Source organism: Pyrus communis, chromosome 9 (assembly GCF_041283825.1).
Source record: "Pyrus communis isolate YQ-2024b chromosome 9, ASM4128382v1, whole genome shotgun sequence".
Lineage (NCBI taxonomy): Eukaryota > Viridiplantae > Streptophyta > Magnoliopsida > Rosales > Rosaceae > Pyrus > Pyrus communis.
In genome coordinates, this window is record NC_142573.1 from 14,218,480 (window position 1) to 14,238,928 (window position 20,449).

At 36.8% G+C, this 20,449-nt stretch overlaps 1 protein-coding gene across 2 annotated transcripts; it reads right to left on the reverse strand.

Annotated features, from left to right (window-relative positions):
- Positions 1-9,298: 9,298 nt before the first annotated feature.
- LOC137739965 (ABC transporter G family member 35) lies at positions 9,299-19,907 on the reverse strand. 2 transcript variants are annotated; one of them, XM_068479722.2, is made up of 22 exons: positions 19,667-19,907; positions 19,166-19,567; positions 17,670-17,879; positions 17,472-17,556; positions 16,864-17,023; positions 16,700-16,776; positions 16,522-16,575; positions 15,748-15,838; positions 14,811-15,112; positions 13,764-14,362; positions 13,183-13,343; positions 12,965-13,074; positions 12,707-12,860; positions 12,456-12,611; positions 12,199-12,374; positions 11,766-12,098; positions 11,304-11,678; positions 11,070-11,203; positions 10,741-10,968; positions 10,443-10,614; positions 10,032-10,286; positions 9,299-9,749 (listed from the first exon to the last, which is right to left on the reverse strand). In XM_068479722.2, exons 2-22 carry the CDS (start codon positions 19,552-19,554, stop codon positions 9,477-9,479), a joined length of 4,494 nt encoding a protein of 1,497 aa, XP_068335823.2. In that variant the 5' UTR covers positions 19,555-19,567; positions 19,667-19,907; the 3' UTR covers positions 9,299-9,476. The 2 variants fall into 2 exon arrangements, with proteins under 2 accessions (XP_068335823.2, XP_088555670.1); XM_088699544.1 differs by having other exon boundaries at positions 19,166-19,578.
- Between the last annotated feature and the right edge of the window lie 542 nt (positions 19,908-20,449).

The following is a 20,449-nucleotide window of genomic DNA, read 5'->3' on the forward strand; positions in this document are numbered from 1 at the left end:
TAGTGTTGAAAAAATGACCTACCTCTTGAGTTACAAAATATGGAGTTCGGTGAATGGGCCTATTATGGAACAAATGCAAAACGGACCGTTAAAGGGTTATTGAAAAGCAACCTATGATGATTTAATTAGATTATGGGAGCACTCATAATAACATATATTCTAGGTTAGTCAAGTAATGGGGTAGGTCAGTACAAAACACTAAAGTATTTGAAGTTATGATTGCCAGTGAAAGGAAGATTAAAGGGTAAGGGATTTGCAAGGGAATACCATTGAATATAGGAAGGTATAAGTGTACCACTGATTTGTTTCCTCTACCATTGGGAGGATGTAACATGGTTCCAAGAGTGCAATGGTTATTTACTGTTAATCCTATTCTCTAGGAATTTCAGTTGATGACCAAGGAATTCTAAAAAGGGGAACATGCACATAAACTTACTGATAGTACCATTAGGGTAACTTTGGTTCAGGAGATGTCTTTTCAACAGCTTGATAAAGAGTTTTACAACTCTAGTTTAGGCATGCTTTTGTATTATATGCAATCTAAGAAATTAGAGGCTTGTTGGATAAGCTCTTTGAGATAACTTCTTCTCTAAGTTAAATCTCATATTAGGGTACCACCAAATTAGAATGCACCCAGATGACATTGCAAAAATTGCATTCAGGACACGTGAGGGCCATTTTGAGTCCTTGGTTATGCCATTTTGGCCTCACCAAAGCTTATGCCACATTTCAGAGTCTAATGAATGACCTTTTCAAATCATATCTCAGGAAGTTTATCTTAGTGTTTTTATAGTATTCTTAGATATAGGAAAACCTCGGAAGAACATTTGTGCCATTTGAAGAAGAACCAACAATTTGTCAAGAAATCTAAGTGTGCATTTGGTTAAAGTTATGTGGAATACCTTCGGCACATTGTTTCCAAGGATGAGGTGGCAGCATACCCTTCCAAGTTCAAGCTATACTTGATTGGCCTATTCATACTAATGTTAAGCAGTTGAGGAAGGTTATTGAGACTCACTAGGTATTATAGGATGTTTGTACCTAGCTATGGAAATATTTCAGCCACTTACTGGGTATTATAGGAAGTTTGTACCTAGCTTGGAGTCAAACAGCTATACAGGCCTTTAACAAGTTGAAACACATTATGGCATCTTCATAAGGTTGGCCTTACTAGATTTTTCAACACCATTTGAGTTAGAATTTGATACATCTGGTAGTGGGATTGGGGCAGTTTTTGCAACAAAAATGAAGACCCATAGCTTTGACTAGCCAATATCCGGGACCGAGAAACCAAGCTTTATCTACATTGAGAAGGGTCATATATTCCTCTCGACTAGACCACCCAACCTCCTCTCCCTCCCCTTATGGCCTAAGGTTTGTTTATGAATGGGATATAGAGCTAAAAAGATATTCTCTATGATTTTTTTGGCTTAGAACGAAGATTTTATCCTAAAATGATCTCTCTCCCATTGTATAAATACACTCATTTAGGGTTTATATATAGCAACGCAATTTATACACTTGAATTTTCTTGCCTACTGCTTGAGTTTCAAATTATTCACTAACTTGATCGTCGAAGAACCTTTGGCCAGCGCACCTAACCCACCTTTCTCCCTCTATAGCCTAAGGTTTGCTTACAATTGTTTTACTATTTTGTAGGTTACTCAGGTTTACTTGAATTTTGTTCCAACAATTGGTGCTTTCATTGAGAGGGATCATATATTCCTCTCGACCATACCACTCCGCTATATGGAGCCCCAGCCCAGAAAATCGCTATTTGGACGAACTACAACCCTGAATGAAGAATAAGCTTCTATTACTCGTAAGAAGATACATATTTATGTGAAAGACCTTAAGCGGAACTTACAAGTCAGAGAAATGATGAAGCTCATTGGGCTGAACGAGAGAATGGAGACTGTAAAGGATGTCATCGCCCGATTTGAAAGTTATGCTCCACGTCTAGAAATATTGATCCAGGAGTCCCGGTTACCTCCCCAACACCCAGGTAAGAAGTCTTTCCCAAGCATTAATAGCATAAAAATAAAGCAAGAATATTCCAAGAAAGCTCAAAAAAGAAGGAAGACGACTTGGCGAAAACCTCAAATGAAAGATCTTTCAATCAGGCCTGCTTACCCATCTTCCAACGACATCCTTTTGATCAGGCTACAAATCAAAGAAGCCATAGTCGACAAAGTCTTAATCGACAATGGGTCATAAGTCAACATCTTTTTCAAAGGGGCAACTATAAGGATGGGCATCTTGGATGAAGTTAACTAAAGGAGGCTCACTGCCCAAACTCTTAAAGGGACTCCGCTCAACACCATGGGACAATACGTCTCATGGTTCAAGCAAAACCATCTGGACATATGATGACTTTCCATGTGATGGATAGTGATAGCCGCATTATTTATCATATTTTCATGTTAATTATCCCTAAGTTTTGTTGAGGAATTCATTATAAAAAACCTTATTACTTTCCTTTTCTCAATTTCAGCCAATCTGCACACTTAGAACTTTTTTGGTGATAATTAGACTTTCTGGAGGAGTTTTGACGTAAGGCCAATTGGAGAAAGAAGCTAAGAGGTTGAAGATTGTTGTTCTGAATTTCATAATTTTCCATGAAGCCATTCATTCCAGTTTTACAAATTAATCCCACAAAAGTTGTTTTCCCGTCATAATTGCGTAGCTGTGGGAGAATGAAGACTTGAAGGCTTTCTCGATTTTTCCTAGTGGTATGCGATATTTAGAAAGATAAGAGATAGAGCTATGTTTCTCATATTTTTACAGAATTGTCCAGAATAAATCGACCCAAAATCTGGTGTGCAAGACAAATGATGTGTTTCCCAAGCCAAGAAGGATTCTTACCTAGTTTGTGTCATTAATTGTTTAGGCGTTTGTTTTATTTAGGAGAGTTTCTCCCAGACCTTTTAGGGTTTTTCTAGTATAAATAAGGCATCTCAAGCTATCCCTACATACCGCCAAAATCCCGACATTAACCCACACCATACTACCATTCACCATCTTCTCAATTTGTGAAGAAAAGCTTAGGGACATGCTTTGCCATGGACTCCGGTTCTATCTTTCTTTTATTTTTAATTTCTATGTGTAATTAAGTTATTTCTAAGGTTTATGATGAAGCCATGACATGAATATTGCGAAGTACTTTGTTAATTATTGTCCGATTATATACCTTGTTATATTCTTAATCTTTGTGCGTATTTTATTCTAGGTTCGGATTTCTAATGACTGATCACCTTTAAGAATTTTGCATCTAGATGGTCAGATAAATCTATGAGGATGACCAATCAATTAGGTTTATTCGAGCTAAGATTAACAAGAGTAGACAAACTAGTGAGGATGACCAATATCAAGCTAGCCTTACTTGGTTGACATGATTCTTCTATGCGTAATGGGCTTTTATGTGTTTAATTGAATGTCTAACCAATAAGATATAATTATCATGTAGAGATACAAGAGTTGATGCTTGACCATGAATTAATTCATACCTTAGAAAGAACAACCTTTAACATTGGCATAGTAATTAGATAGTAGTTGGCTCTAGGAAAAGTAAATAGGATTGTTGTTGGTGGATTCGTAACCTTAGACTTCCATTGTTTTTCAATTTCTTCTTCTGTCTGTGTTTATTTTAATTACTTGTCTTTTCTTTTTCTTGTTAATTTTAGTCTTAATCAATTACTCAATTATTCAATTCAATCTATCATTTGTTTGTTTAATAAAGTCTAGCGTGATTAATAGGTTAAATTGGTGTTCAAGCAATCCTTATGGGATTGACCTCGTATTTGCATATATTATTACAATTGATTCGTGTACTTGCGAGTTTAATGTGGTTTAAAATAATCTGTCATTTAGGTTAGTTTAAATTTACATCAAATAGCCCATCTCCATGCAACGTTATCCTTGAATTGGAGTGGTTACACGTCATGGAAAAGGTCCCTTTTAAAAATGGAATATCACATCGTTACCCCAGAATGACGTCGAGCAGTGAAGGATTCAATAATATAGAAAATGGAGGACTTGTGCCAGAATGGAGCTTTTGTTGAAGAACATTGAAACCCTTGCAAACCGCTTCAGGTGACGTAAACCAAAGTGAATCTCACATGAACTACACGCAATTTGATTTCCTTCCCGGGATACGTAGGCAGTCATCTAGTCTCAATCGCAACGCTGCCAAGTGCACGAAGACAAGTCCATGGAGAACTCATCTCCTAACGCCCCACCATAGGCTTACCGTCAAAAGTGACCCTTGATGTAATTTTTTACATCACATCATTTTTTTTCCTTGGAACTACATAAGTGATTTGATTCTCCATCCTAGAGATATGTAGGCAATCCCTCTCAGATTCAATCACATCCTCTTGTCAATCAACTCTACGTGGATCATGAATAAAGAGCATCTATTCGTCTTAAATATATGTTCTCTATTCGTCTTAAATATATGTTCTTTCTTTATTTTTTGATGCTGCAGGGAGTACACTACTTGTTCAAAACAGGGCCTAAACTTTGAAAAACTTCGCAGCAATGCAAGTCTAAAAACTTTCAACATTATACTATCAGTGGAGCCTTGTTTAGCCTAATCCATCTGGAAAGGTTGGCAACTTGGAAGTCTTGAACCGTTATAAGCGTGGTAATGATTAATAGGCTACGGGCATAAGCACATAGCATCTTGACTTGAAGATGCACCATCTGGTTTCCAGAAAGTTTTTGTAACTAGCAAGGTTGTGGGTTATAACATTCAAAGCCGAGCTCTATGCCATTTGAGGAACTCAACAGGGTGATCTGGAACTCATTCGAGGGTGGCTCTAAAATTTGACCCCAAGTACAACTACTTCTATCCTGAATAAACTTACTAAGTCAAGTATGCTCTGCAATACCAAGTGTTAGTAGGTTTGAAGGGGGCATCTAGACAAGGCATTCCTCAAGAAAACTTTATTCCAACGGAGCTCAGATATGTGGAAATGATTTGGCCTAGCCAACCAAGGTAATCCTATCGGAAACGCTCAGGTTTGACGCCTAGGGTCCAACAAAATGATTCAAAATGTGTTTCCGACTCCCGTGCTGACGATCATGCTCCCAAAGACTTTTGTTTAAGATTCATTGGGAATAGACATGCAATCCAGTCTGGGAAAATTACTCCCATACTACATTGCAAATATTGAGGATCTAATTCAGAAATGGGACAAAATATTAAGCATTTTTGCTAACTTATTCCCTGCAAGATACTTTGAGAACAATGCAACAGTTTCAAGTCCAATAAGTGCACAAATGAGCTCAGAACGGAGGATTCCTTATGTGTTTAAATGCTTGCATTCTTAGTACCATAGTAAAGTGGTACTCTGGCCATCACAATGAGAATCCTTTACAGATGCTATGTTTGGGAGGTAATGTTTGTCCAAAGCAATATTACTGAGGGGGTTTTTCACTAAAAACTTTGTCTCGGGCCCAAAAACTTACTCACATTCTACTCCGTTATTTATTATATTCTTTTAAGTTTGTATGCTTTAGAAACATTTATTGAACTGGGAATTTCACATGAAGAAAATGTACGAGATGGGAAAATCTTTACACAAGCACATATATATCATCAAAGTCTCAAAAGAGGATCAATTCAATACAGCTGTTTAGGGAGACAAGCCCCCCTAGCGATGAGATATTTGAAAATGACTACATGAGATTCTTAATTAAAGTCATTAGGTTCTGTTGTTGGATCAGTGATTTGTTATGCCTACCTTGCTGCATGTCGCACATAATACTACATTGAAGACGAGTATCTTATGGAAGATCCGCCACCGTCATCATCCATACATGGAGGAGATAGAGAAACCTGGAGACGAATAATTCACAAGAGCACCGCATCATCTTAAAGGAGCGGGCACTAGTACATGTTCTGCATAAAGTGTCCGGCGAGAAGAGAATGGGGATGGGGCATTCCAGTGCAATTCTAGACACTCAAGACGTATGATTGCCACACGGGGTGAGTGTTTAAATGAAGGGCCACCGTTGTCACTGTTAACAAGCATCATATGAGGAAGAAAGCAGAGATGGAAAGGCCTTTTAGTGGGTCTCCATGCTCCATGCAGATCCAACTCTTCCATAAGGCCCACATGGAAGCATTACAAAAGGATGAAAATTATAGAGTGAACTGCACAAAGAAGGGAGATATTTTTAGAGATATTTAGGGATTTTCAACAGGCAGTAGGATTTTCTAGGATTAAATTTTTCAAAAAAAGAACTAGAGTTAAGCAAGAAAAGCATAGGCATTATGGCAGAATATGCGGAAGGGTTGAAGAAAAACTGCGATTTGGTAAAGCTATTTAAAGGTAGGTTGCCAGAAGATCCCACTGTTGAAAGTGAAGAGTTGCGCATCTCAGGATCAATGCATATGTCAATTGAAGTTAATTAATAAAATGCATGGAAAAGCAACCGCGTTAGGCAGAGGCATTCATCATCATGGCAGTTGACCTTTTTCCATGATTCTAAGATTTATGCGATGAAAATCAAAGCGACTCGACTACCCCGCTTTAATGACGTGCCGGACCTATGTGCAAAGAATTTGAAGACTAAATGATATGTATTCTAGCTTACTCCGAAAGGCATGATCTTTGGTAACAATCCTTTGTCAAGGGGAACAAGTTGCCCCTCCGACAGATAGTTAGGGGCAATTACGGGACCATGATTTTCATGGCCGCAGTAAGGCTGATCCGAATACAATTACCTAAGAAGTCCAGTCATAGACTCACCAATTCTGGGCGGAGCTCTATCAAACAAAGTAGGGTGCCACCATCACTCTACTCCAGGGCGTTAGATAGAGTCCTCGCAACTCCACTAGATAACCATGCTTGCTCTGCAAGACATGTGATATGATCTAGATATGGACAAGATCCTATAAATCTTGGAGTCCCTACAATCTAGGGATAGGATTGCGCTGCAAGTAATCACAATTCCTAAGAGGATACAATACCTACTTACTAGATATCCTCTAGGATTCTACTGGCTAAAATGAGGATTTTATCCTAAAATGGTCTCTCCCAAGTGTAAATACACCTATCTAGGGTTCATCTATGGTAGTGCAATCTATACACTTGAATTCTCTTGCTCACTGCTTGAGTTCATTCGCTTGACTGTCGAAGAGTCTTTGGTTGACACACCCTCCCCCCTCCCGACATAAGGTTTGCTTATAGTTGTTTTACTGTTTTGTAGGTTGCTTGGTTTTACTTGGATTTGTGCTCAACCATCGATCACAGGGGTGCGCTGATTTGGTTCAAACAATTATGAAACACAATATAAGCATGGGAAAGATAGCATAGTTGTTGATGCCCTTTCAAGGGAGTATGGTTTTCATAACCTTCATGAAGGGGGAAAAAGTTCCAGTGGGATGACTAAGTGTATGGTAGTCATTTATCCATACTTTGGGGTGGGCTAGATGAATTGAGAAGGGAAGTGGATTAAGATGAGTGGATTATTCAGAAGAATAAGGAAGTACAAAGGGAAGCATTTTTTAATATACCAATGCCTAGCTCCAGTTTATCCAAATTTCAAGTTGACAATGGATTTCTCAAGTATAAAGCTTGCATTGTGATAAGCCCTACATCCCATTCGTGAGCAAAAATCATGGAAAAGCACCACTCAACTCCCACAATTGGTCATCAAGGAATTTCGAAGGCATACCAAAGAATCAAAAGTGTTTTCATTGGCCTGGGATGAAAACAAAAGTCAAGCAATTTGTGGTTGACTGTCAAGTTTACCAGTAACATAAACATGAAACCATAGCACCTCAGGCTTGTTGCAACCTCTTCCCATTCCCTTGAATATGGACAGAAGTTAGTGTGGATTTTATTGATGGCTTGTCAAGCTGGAAAGTGAAGTCTGTGATTTTAGTAGTGGTGGACAGGTTAACAAAGTATGCATACTTCATTGCATTGTACCATCCATGCATTGTTGCATTGTAGCTTAGCTTTTTCTGGGGCATGTGTTCAAATTACATGGGAGATTCACTTTTAGTACCGCTTCTTACTATAACAAAAAGACTTGTTGGAAATATGGTGCAACCAAGATAGGCACGGGAGCCTTTAGGCATTCCTTGGACTAATTACAACTTGAGTAGAAATAAGGGGCTCGGCAGTGTGGAAGTAGATGACTAAATTAAGTCTCGTTGTCCCACACAAAAGAGTACAATCTTTCCTTCCGTCCTTTCGTATCGAACTAAAAGAAAGTGTGGTTGAGCGAAGCTTGCTGGATTGGGATAAAATGTTGTCCATTCTTAAATCCAACTTGGTTCTGGCACAAAACAGAATGAAGGTTCAGGTAGACAAGCACAAAATTGGAAGGGAGTTTGCTACGAGGGATTTGGTGTATTTGAAGTTGGTACCTTACTAGCTCCAGTCACTAAACTCACATTCCCATCAGAAGTTACATCCAAGATTTTGTGGGCCATGAGGTTTTACAAAGGATTAGTGAGGTAGCCTGCAAACTCAAGTTGCCAGCCAATACAAAAATACATCATGTCTTCCATGTGAGCTGTTTAAAAAAGCATTTGGGAACACAAGTGACTACTACAACAACTCTTCGAGAAGTAGGTGATGATGGCATGGTGATGGAAGCCCCCTTTGCAGTGTTGAGTAGAAGAATGTACGAGAGAAGGAATACTACTGGAGTCCAAGTGCTACTACAGTGGGAAGGCCATACTAAAGGAGCAACTTGGGAATAATATGATGTTTTTGTTTCTCCATTTCCTGATATCAAATTCTAAAACTTTGTGAACAAGGTTTTGCTTGAGGGAGGGGTAATGTTATGATCTGTGATTAGCTCAATCACAATCAGGGACTAATTAGTTATTTGGGGAGTAATTAATTAAGTGGTTTTGGTTTCCAACTGGCAAGTGATGCATATGCTGTATATGCACACACTTTGGGTGTGATTTTGGCCAATGGTCATTTTGAATTAAATATAGTTTTACAAAAACAAGTGGAGCTCAGCTCTCTCTTCTCTCCTTCCTTCCTCTTCCTCCATTGTTACTGTGATACTTGCAGGTTGAGTAAGGGTTAGATTTGGGTCATAACAAGCCACAGAGTAAGAAGAACATGAAAGCTACTCTGTGTGAGAGAGCGAGAACATGAAAATCCAGGGTTAGGTCCCAATTCTGACTTACCAAGTTACCAGTATAAATATATATTCTAGCAGCGTCAACTAAACTCAACTTATCATCTGCAACAAAAATATGAAAATCCATGATTTTGCTTTCAGATGCAATCTGTAAGAGACGTCAACTAAACTCATCATCTGCAACAAAAATAACCCTAGCGATCACAATTACTTTCTCAAGGGAGCAATTCATGTTTAAGGAAAGGCCTCCTTTATTCTTTTTGTTACAGTATTACATATATTTATGTATCTCACTTTCTATAACACAAACACACACATACATATAATAACAGATCAAAGGTATACAAAGAATTCCTCTATCTAACTTGGAAGTTGAGTTTCCTAATGCAGAAGGCAAACATGAAGGCGAAGAAGACTCCGAATCCAACTAGAACTCCAGCCACTGGTCCCTTGAAATCTGATTTAAATCCGTAACGGTCTTCTAGGTACCATTTCACAGTTGGGTCAGGTGTATACCCAGGTGCTGTAATGGTCTTCTCAATGTCACCATACTGTGTCACAATCAATCCATACACCGTCCATGCCACGGGACATATCCAGTAGTACCAAATCCACCAATTGGGTATTTTCTGAAAATTCAAAAGATAAAGAATTCGTGTTAACATACTTTTATAACGAGTTTTAGTCACTTCATCACCGCTGGGGACAACAATCGAATCACCAACTGTTAAATCAAAATCCGATAGTTGAGATGCAAACTCGATTCAGAACACTTAACCATTGGATTTTAATCAGTTGGAAAGTGATTGCTGTGATTTTGTTGATCAATTTAGACCAATAAATCACAGTATCATTATAATCCAATTTAAATTGAAGTATATGCTTGTGGGAAGAAGAATGCTAGTACTTACTGGTCTTGGAATGAAGAAACCGGAGAAGAGATTGAAGACTGAATAGAAAGCTGCGGCGAATATGGCTGCTACTTGGTGGTTCGGTGTGATGGAAACGGTCATCATGCCGTAGTATGTGAAGTAAAGGAAGGAGAAGAAGTTGATAAAGAAGAACCAAAAGAATTTTCCTGCTTCCCATTGGAAGTGCACCATAGCATACACTATCAGTGTATAATACGTGGTCTGAATAAACACATATGGTATTTCAATAATGACCTGCATGTCATACAAAAGGTTTATTTGAGTCAGTCAGATGACAATTTTTTCTATAGCAACAAATATCGATTTATAATAGTGTTGTATATGAAACTAGTATCAATACTATATTATGTGAAAAATGTGAGTTAACGTAAGTATTTATTCTCCCTTCACCTGTGCCAGTGCATAAGGTAATGCAGAGTACATCCCAGCAGCTCTTTCTCGATAGAAAACTGTTCTTTCAATGGCGACAATGGGTTGCACCGTTGTGCAGTTATCAAATCCGACAAAAAAGACAGCAGCGTACATAGCCCCGATAACCATGGACATATCAGAACTGCTTTTTCTGCATAAGGAGAAATATATAATTAGCAAGAAATTGGTGTATGGAAACTCCTAAACGAAAACTTTTATTGTCAAAATGAGTACTAGTTGAAGTTTGAAATAATTAAGCTTTGAGATAAGCACACACATTTTTGAGCCAATATCCCAGAAAATAGATCCAACGAGAAGGGCTGCTGCCAAGGTAAAAAAGAATCTGACAAGGTTATAATCAGGACTTCTCCAATATGTCCACCACTGCTTCCAGAGGCAGGACTGGAATTGCTTCCATGACGGCTGAGAAAACTGAGTGGTAAAATAGAGATCGCTTGCTCCTGCTGGTGGTGTGCTCAACTCATTTACTAAAGCTTTGTTTCTCCTGGTCATAAATATTGGAATATAAGTTTTATATTTTCCAAAAACCAGCCAATTCCGAACCCTGCAACTAAATAGTATTATTTTCAATTTTTTTCTACTTACTGATACAAGGCTGATGATTTGTAGTATTGAGCAAAATCCATTCCAAGCCGGACCTCAATTGATGTTGAGCTCGCCTCAAGCATCCATGTAGCTGGATTGTACTTCTCTTTGATTTTTGGCACACCAGGAACCGCCTGGAATTATGTTGGTAAGTATACACTTGGATGACAATGCCTTTGATTTTTTCTTTGTGCAAAATTAAGATACGAAAAAAGTTCCACGCAGATAAAATACCTCAAAATATTCAACAATCTTGTGAGAATTGCGGCCCAGTGGTCCTAAGTAGATAACTTGTCCTCCTCTCTTCATCAGTAGTAGCTCATCGAATGCCTCAAAGATATCTATGCTAGGCTGATGAATTGTGCAAACAACTGTTCTCCCAGTGTCCACTGTATTTCTAACAGTCCTCATAACGATGGCAGCTGCCCTTGCATCAAGACCTGATGTTGGTTCATCCATGAAAATGATTGAGGGATTGGCAACAAGCTCAACTGCAATCGTTAACCTCTTTCTTTGTTCTGTTGACAGCCCTGAAACTCCGGGAAGCCCTACTAAGGCATCTTTAAGATTGTCCAGCTCAACCAGGTCCATCACTTGATCTACAAAAATCTGCAAACATATATAGTATATGCAGTTCAGCATTTAAATAATTGCACTATGCTTTGTTCAGAGAAGCAGTGCAAGTCATGGTTTTACCATCTTTTCCTCGTTGCTGACTTCTTTAGGGAGTCTAAGGAAAGCTGAGTAAACCAACGATTCTTTGATAGTGACTTGGGGTGAGTGGATATCAGTTTGTTCACAGTAACCAGAAATTCTTGCAAAGGTTTCTTGCTTCTTAGGGTACCCGGAAATTCTAATGTCACCTTCAATGTAACCTCCAGTCTTTCTTCCTGCTAAGACATCCATCAAAGTTGTCTTCCCAGCCCCACTTACCCCCATTAGGGCAGTCAAGACCCCAGGCCTAAATGCACCAGTTACTTCACGAAGTAGTTGCAGCCTGTCCTCTGCTACTCCTTCCTCCTTCATTTCCTGTTATAGTTAACTAAGTTAGCAAATTAAGTAGTGAAGTTGGACTACAAGATAATGTTTCAGATAAACAAAGAGTGAAATACAGAAAAAGAAATATTACAGCGGGCATGTCCACGAAATAATTAACACTGTCGAAGGACATTGCAAGAGGAGTGAAGGGTAGAACCATTCCTCTCTTGGGGGCAACACCACCGGAGACTTCGAGAGATGAATCGGCATTTCTATCTAGTCCACTAGAGCTGGATCGACTGCTCATTCGTCGGACTTCCATTTCTCCTACAGAAAAGTTTAATTCAGTAAGAAACTCGGATAACAATATGCTCACATTACACTTGACGATATTTTTCTGTTTCTTACTTGTATTGTTTCCATCAGTAGAAGATAATGATCGAGGCAATGAAACATTCTTGGATGGGGGTCTTCTCAGTCTTGGCTCTTCCTTTGATTCTTCTTGGTCTAGCTCCATTTTATTTGCCGCCTCTTCAGATATGATGGCTTGTGGCTTTCCAGGAGCTAATTTATTAAAACAAAACCATGAAAAACTGTAACTTTAAAAGTACAAATGAAAGAAGTTCCGTGTAGACATAAAAAGGAATATTGACTCTTACCACTTAGGTACATAAGGGAGACCGTATAAAGGGAGTTGAAGAGAACAATAAACCCCAGAAGAGCGCCAGAACCAATCCAAAACCAGTTTTTGTTGTGGTAAACATCAAAGTTATTAAGCACTGTCTCACCCACCCTGGTAACATTATCTAGAGCCTGCAGCACAAGGAAGTTCGATGCAGAAGCTTAGCCTTTTTGTTAAGTTAAACAAATGTAGCTCATGAATGACGTGTGCAAGGAAGAGCTTAAGTTTATCATACCAGTTTGTTCATCCACCTCGGAGCATACATTTCATTTACAGAGATAGCATTGAAGCCATATGTCAAAGGTGAAACCCAGTATGCCCACGTCCACCAGTTTGGAATTTCACCTGTCACAAATGAAGCAACTCCTTGAATATTCTGTGAAATACTAATTTGGTCCCTTTTTGCTAGTTTTTGACTACTTTTCAAAAACTAAATTTGCAACTCAAACTAACCTCTTGGAATTATGAAACCTCCAAGCAAGAAAAGAACTAGAAGAGAGAGAGTCCCGCCAGTGTTGGATATGATCATGGTCCTGCTAACTCCAGCAATAAGCCTAAATAGCGCAGATGCCATTTGTTGCATCAGAAATATCAACAATAGTTGCTTGAAAAACCTGCAAATATTTTGACAGTTGCTTAGTATCTCAAGCACAAGAAACTTTTCAAAGTAATAAGATTTTGTACCTAATCAAAGAGTAATTTGCAATTTTATTAACTTACCTACACGTGTGTTTATAATATTGTACCCAATCAAAGTAACAAGATTTTGTGCCTACGTTTCTATTCAAAACTACATGAAATAGTTTACCTAACGATGAAAGGACCAACATAAAAACTCAATAAAGCATTTGGTTGATTAAAAAACTATGTTATTCAATGATGGAAAACTAAATAGTTTACCTAACGACGAAAGGACCAACATAAAAATTCAATAAAACATTTGGTTGATGAAAAAACTATGTTATTCAATGATGGAAAACTAATTTACGAACAAAATATATAGAAATGAAATTAAGCAGAGACAAATGTGGTACCTGCTAGCTTCAGGTGCAAATCCAATGGTGTAGTATGTAATGCCTATGAAAACAGTAGATTCTATCATGGATATAGGAATCCCAAGCAGGACAGATGGGAGAGTGAAAGTCCAAGCAGGGTGGAAAAGAAGGTCTCTATGCTTGTAAAACACAGGAAGTCTTGCAATGGTCAATGAGAGCTCAGCAAACCCATTAAACATGTTAATGATTAGGGAATATATAAGTGCACCAACATAGAGTGCTCCATCATTTTCATTTCTAGTGTGCATTTCGGTCCTCAAAAACACTGTCGCCGCTATGAATGCCCCTATTATAATTTGGACAGTCTTGAAAATGTAAATAAATGAGTTCCTCTGCATGAGCAGCCATTCTTTGTCAAAACATGCTTTGAGAAGCTGCATTTTGGGCATTGAATATGTTTTGAATACAAGAGCTGCTTTGTGGCTTTGAGCCTTGTCGAATGGGATTGAGAGCTCATCCGCTATCCTCATGCCCACATGGAAACGCTTGAACCGGTTTGCAAATTCTGTGACCGATACATATCTGTATGGAGTCCTTCTGTCTGCCCAATACTGCTCCTGGTCTTTTCTTGAGGTAACCTGAAAAGGTTGGACAAGAGTTATTGGATGTAAAGGCTTATAACAATATGAAGTTGGATTAGCAAAGGCTTATTACAATTGTGCACAAAAAAAAAGGTGCTTATTACAATTTCTTGGACTATAAGTTTTTATATTAATACTAGGGCATGGCTGGAAGTCGAACTCAGAACTTCAGGTTCAGTGACAAATGCTTTTAAACGCTACAACCCCTTAGAACTTCATGGCTAGAAGTTGGGAGAAAACCTAAGGTGCAGTCAAACTAGTTGTATACAATTATATATCATGACTAGTCACGTGATAAGAGATAAATAGAGACAGACAAGTAAATATGTGCAACTGGTGGTAGGGAAGATTTTCTCAGAATAAGAGTCTTAAGCAATATGTCACTTGCTCCTAATTTTTTATAAGATACCTATTAAATTAATGTTAGACTTTATCTTGATTTTACCTCTTGCAAGAAATCGGCAGTTCCTTTTCTCTCAGGGCATCGAAATCCAAATGTCTCAAAGAACTCTAATATGTGCTCACGTGGTCCCTGGTAGACGATCTGGCCTTCTGATAAAAGGATGATATCATCAAAAAGATCAAATGTCTCAGGAGCAGGTTGGAGTAAAGACATCAATATCGTAGCCTCAGTGATGTGTACAATTTGTTGTAGGCACTTCACGATTTGGAACGTTGTGGAGCTATCGAGACCCGTTGATATCTCATCCATGAACAATGTTGTAGTAGGTCCAACAATCATCTCACCTGTAATTGACCGTAATAATTTACTTTCTGAACACATTATACATGTACAAGGCAATGTATACAATCTAACATTTACACATTTGACGCTCATATAGAGTATAGCATTTTTTGCTTTTTTTTTTATATAAAAAAAATACAAGAATATAGCTATTAGCTTACGATTTAGAATGACTCGTATAAATTAATTAAAAAGTATTTGTTATACTATTATTCATCCAAATTTAGTTATTGCTTATCAAACAGTATTGAAAAATCCTGTTGAATACTGTAAAGACATTTCTTTTCAAAGTGCATTAAAATTCCAGTTCTTACGGTATTGATGACTTAGCAAAGAAAATTCAAAGTGTGGCACCACCCACAAAGTATCTTTGGTCTACAACATGAGAAAATATGATCACGACCCTATTGAGAATACATTTGCTCACCACCTTCACATGGTGATGATGCTCCCCTTTATTTATCAACATTAGATGAGTTTAAATCTCAAAATATGTGTAATGGACAAATCCCAAAGTTTAAACTCCTCAAATGATAATAAATAAAGTGATAAGAAATACCACAACTTGAGAGTGATAGACAAAATGTGCTCCAAATTCTAAACAAAATCAGAAAGACAAAAAAAGGTGGGAATTGACCTGTGGTTACTCGTTTTTTCTGGCCACCAGATATCCCTCTCTGCATCTCATCTCCAACAATTGTGTCCTTACATATATCAAGCCCCAAAATCTGTACCATCAATAAAAAATCATGCTTCATCATTATTTCATTAAAAAAAATTAGAATATAAAAAACATTAATTCTAAATGGTGTTTTAGTAAATTGCTTCCAAAAGCATGCTTGGTCAACAACCAAAGTGTAAGCATGGGCCTCCCTAATTCCCTATCCAGCAAAGTGTTTAGAAAACAGCAGTCATCAAAGTAGATTGAGAAGAATACTTTGACAAAAGAACAAAAAACAATTTGACTATTAAGTAACGTTAAGCAACGTCTACTTTTTCATGATCTGGCTTATGGTAAAATCCCCATAAGGACCATTTCTAAATAAGAATACTAAAAAATGCATGTTTATGGGACTGACCGACCGATGAATGCCTGCCTTCTTCTCGATCGAGCTCTTATATGTATACTCATTGTTTTTAGGAAAATATGTGAAAGAGAAGTTGGAGAGAAGTTTAAATTTCTATATTTTTAAATTTAAAATGAGAGATATGCTGTGATGATATATAGATGAAGATTAAATTGTCTTTCCACCTTCTTTTAATTGACAAAAAGAATTTTATTAATAAGTAGTTTAGATGTACGCAACTACATGAACCATAACTGATTAATACTTAAATTTGCATATTAAGATAAGATGGACCATTTTAGTTTAGGGTCAAGCTTTTTTTTTTTTAAACAAAATTTACTTACTTTGAGAGTATAATCAGTAATGAGACTGCTCTCAAGTCCTCCCATTGCAGTAGCCTGAAAAGAAAAAGAAAAAAACCCAGAAATTTAGATATAATTAAATATATACGAGGGGTTTGTGTGTGACACACACACACACATATATATATATAATATTACATATGTAAATATAAAATATTACCTTCATGAAAAGGTCTACTTCGGGCTCTGGATATATTCCAGCGGCCTTTTCTCTTCTAGCAAGCTCAGTAAGAAGTTCTACATATAAACCATTGAATAATTAAAATGGGGATTGAATATCAATAGGAGAGTCTCAATTTTGATGAGATGGATTAATAAAAATACCATATCGTGTCCCAACCCCTTGGCACCTTGCTGAAAAATCTAGTGTTTCTTTGACCGTCATATTTCCAACATGAAGATCATTTTGGCTAATATATGCAGATGTCTTCCGTGGCACAAACTCATTCAGCCGGTGACCATTGTAAGTTATCTCTCCCTTAACCTGTTCCACATAATTCAACCAGAAAAGTATTATAGTAATAATTATAATTATAAAAGAAAATTGAGATTAAAATACTACAAGCAACATTTTCTTCATTTAAATATTTAAATTTTCAATGTTATTTGCTCTTCGCTTGTAAGTTAAAAAATTTAATTTAAATCTCGTAAATGATGAGTTTGATATAATTTATTCTTCATATTTTTTGAAGATTTTATTCTAGTTGAAAAGTCAAAATAAGTTTTACAAACAAAATATTTGGACGACAAGGCAAACCACCTATGAGAAAATGTAATTACTACTTTGTCAAAAAAGGAGGCTGAAGTTAGTTTTTTTTTTTTTTTTTTCCTAATTTTTCTAGAAGTAATCTATGAAATCCCATTTCCTATAGGAATTAAAACCCCTTAGGTCAAGTTAATTGTTGATCAAGTCAAAGCCACATGTCACTGACCTTCAAGCTTGAATCCAACTTCCCAGCTAAAGCCAGCAAAAGGGAAGTCTTCCCCGAGGATGGAGGACCTAATAAAAGGGCCATCCTACAGAAAAACAACAAAAAGGCTTAATCTATCGAATAAAATTAAATATCAATTAACTTATCAGATCACATAGAATGGTAACTTAATAAATCATAAATCTAATGCTTAGTTACCTTGAAGGTTTAATAATGCCAGAGACATCTTTGAGAATTGTTAGTTTTGTTTGCTTAGTCAACTTAATCCCAATTAAGCCAAGAGCTGATTCTGCGATGTTCCGAGCAGCATTTGGGAGGGTGGGAAGAGCTCTTGTTCCAACATGGCAATCAGCTTCAATTGTCAAATGCTCGTACCTTACTTCCACTGTGGGAAGTTTGATCCCAACCCTGCAATCAATGACAACACATGAAAATTTTAATTAATTAGTTAGAGCTTAATTAGATTTATTAATTAATATGTTCCTTTTCATGCAATGTTTTACTATGTTCACCAATTAGATTCCCTTAGCAATAAAGGAGTTGCCGGGAAGTTGTTTTATTGACCTAATTCATTCGTCACTTAAGAAATTAAGAAAATATACACAATCTTAAATGACATTTCAATACCATATTAAAAGAAAGTACGGTAAAATAATTTAATAAAGGATGTGTTAGAAAGACCATATTTTGTAAATCGCATCGAAAATAAAGACCAAACCACAAGGTTCTTCGCATGTGCACGATGAAATATATATCACCGAATAAAAAACAAATAATAAAGTTAACAAACCATATACTATTGGGATATAGACCTCACATCAATTAACTAGTGGGGTGTGATATCCACACACCCCTTTTTACTTCTCCCACATCTTTTTGGTTTTCGGTCGTCGAATCGGATGAATTGAAGAAGATCAACGGACATAAATTAACAAGGGTGTGTGAAAAGTAAAAAGGGGTGTGTGGATGCACACCCCTTAACTGTACCCTACTTGCATCACAGGCCTGCTACTATGCTAACCAAGAAAGCAGACTCAAGCTACATCTTAACGTTTCATTTGTCCACTAGCCAGGATGAAAGAAATGACAACGACAGAGATCAATGGTAAATTATGCATAGCAACTTTGTAACTAATTAAAACAAGTTTGATTCAAGTATGATTAAATTCTAGGATTCAAGTAAGAGTAAATTCTAGGTGGACCATATTTTTAAATTAAATAATGTGTCATTAAAAAAAAATAAACACGTTAATTAATATTTAAATAATAATTTAATTATTAACAACTATATCATAGATATACAAAATTTAGTTTAAAATTTTTCTCTAGCATTAATAATGTTATATGTACTAAATTTACTCTTTGCATTATTTATTGCATTTTTAATTTAATTCTGTTGGAGGAAATCAATAAATGACTCCAAAACATTATCAGTACTCACATCTACTAATGTCAAAGTCACGTTCTATTCTTGATTATTGCAAAAAAACAAATAAATAAATAAAATTCACATACTTTTTCACCTTACACATACTTCTAATTCTCTAAAATAATTTATATATGTGAATGTTCTTTGCTTTATTCAATCTAAATGTAAGAAATAAACGTAAAAAATATATATAGGGTGTGAATATTGTTTTCCTTATTTAAAAGAAATTTAACCAAACCATGAAAGATAAAAAACAAGGACTTACTTATCAATTCTACTTCTGAACTTTTTCAGGAACGTCTCATTATCTTCCTCTGCAACCTTGAAAACCCTTTGAATGAAATTCTGACGGTCGTCCATGTCGAGCTGTAGAACGTCTACTTGCTTATGTACTCCTTGAGGCTCAGTTTCCCCAAGGGACTTGATGATGCTTGTTCTTAGCCGATCATACGTGGGCAGTTTCTCAATGGCAGCCCATGTCAGAGCTTCTTCATCTTCGTCCGCTTGGCTGCTTCTTCTCGAGTGCCCGGCAGTGGCAAATACTTCTTCCATGCGCCAACTCGCCCTGCTCAGGCTCCTGCTTATGCTTCCGCTGCGGCTATGGCGCTTTTGATGATGTGGCTCTGAACCTTTCGGTTTCTCTGTTCCCTCCATTTCGGTTTACCTCCTGAAAATAAACTGAATTTAGAATATTGTATCAACGCTTCGATGTTTTGTGAAATTTTCTTGGCAGCCAAACGAGGTATGGAGAACTAAAAGGACTTACTTATTTGTTGAGTTTGTTGAATGACAAGGGTAATGGATGTTAAATCTATATCCTTTTCTTTCAAAACAAAAATCTATACTTGTGGAAATATGGAAATGTGTTGGGTGGAGAAATTTATGATTGCTTTTCTCTAAATTTCCAAAGTTCCCACACCAATTCAAAATCTCCTCTATCTTCTCTCTCTCTCTCTCTCTCTCTCTCTCTCTCTCTCTCTTTAACCTTTGCAAAAACTGAGAGATTCATTTCCTTGAGAAGTTTCGAGGGTATTTATACGTGCACAATGGGAATAAAATTCTCAATTTTTTAAACAACTATTCAAGTCAGAATAATATATTTTTAGATGCCAAAGTCAGAATATTATATGTCTATTGATATAATAGATTGCATTGAACAGTATTCAAATGTGATTAGCGGCGGCCATACCCACTTTCTCCAATTTCTTTTGAGGAATTATGTGGGCTCCACTATACTCATCCAAACTATAGTCAAATGACGTTTGGTAATTTATGACACCCTACCACCAACGTTATATGCCTGAGAAAAAAAAAAATTAAAATGACGCAATATTATTTCTATTGTTATCACCACTGTAAAATGGTCATTTTCAACTGTAAATTATTATATAACTCGTTAAAAAAAAAAATTATGAGTGGTGTTATTAGGCTCTGAAAATAGTAATCATATATGCACAATAAGTGTAAATTAGTGTAAAATATTTCTTGTAATTGAAATAAATAAATAATTAGAATAAAATATCACTTAAATTGAGTGCACAATAATTTT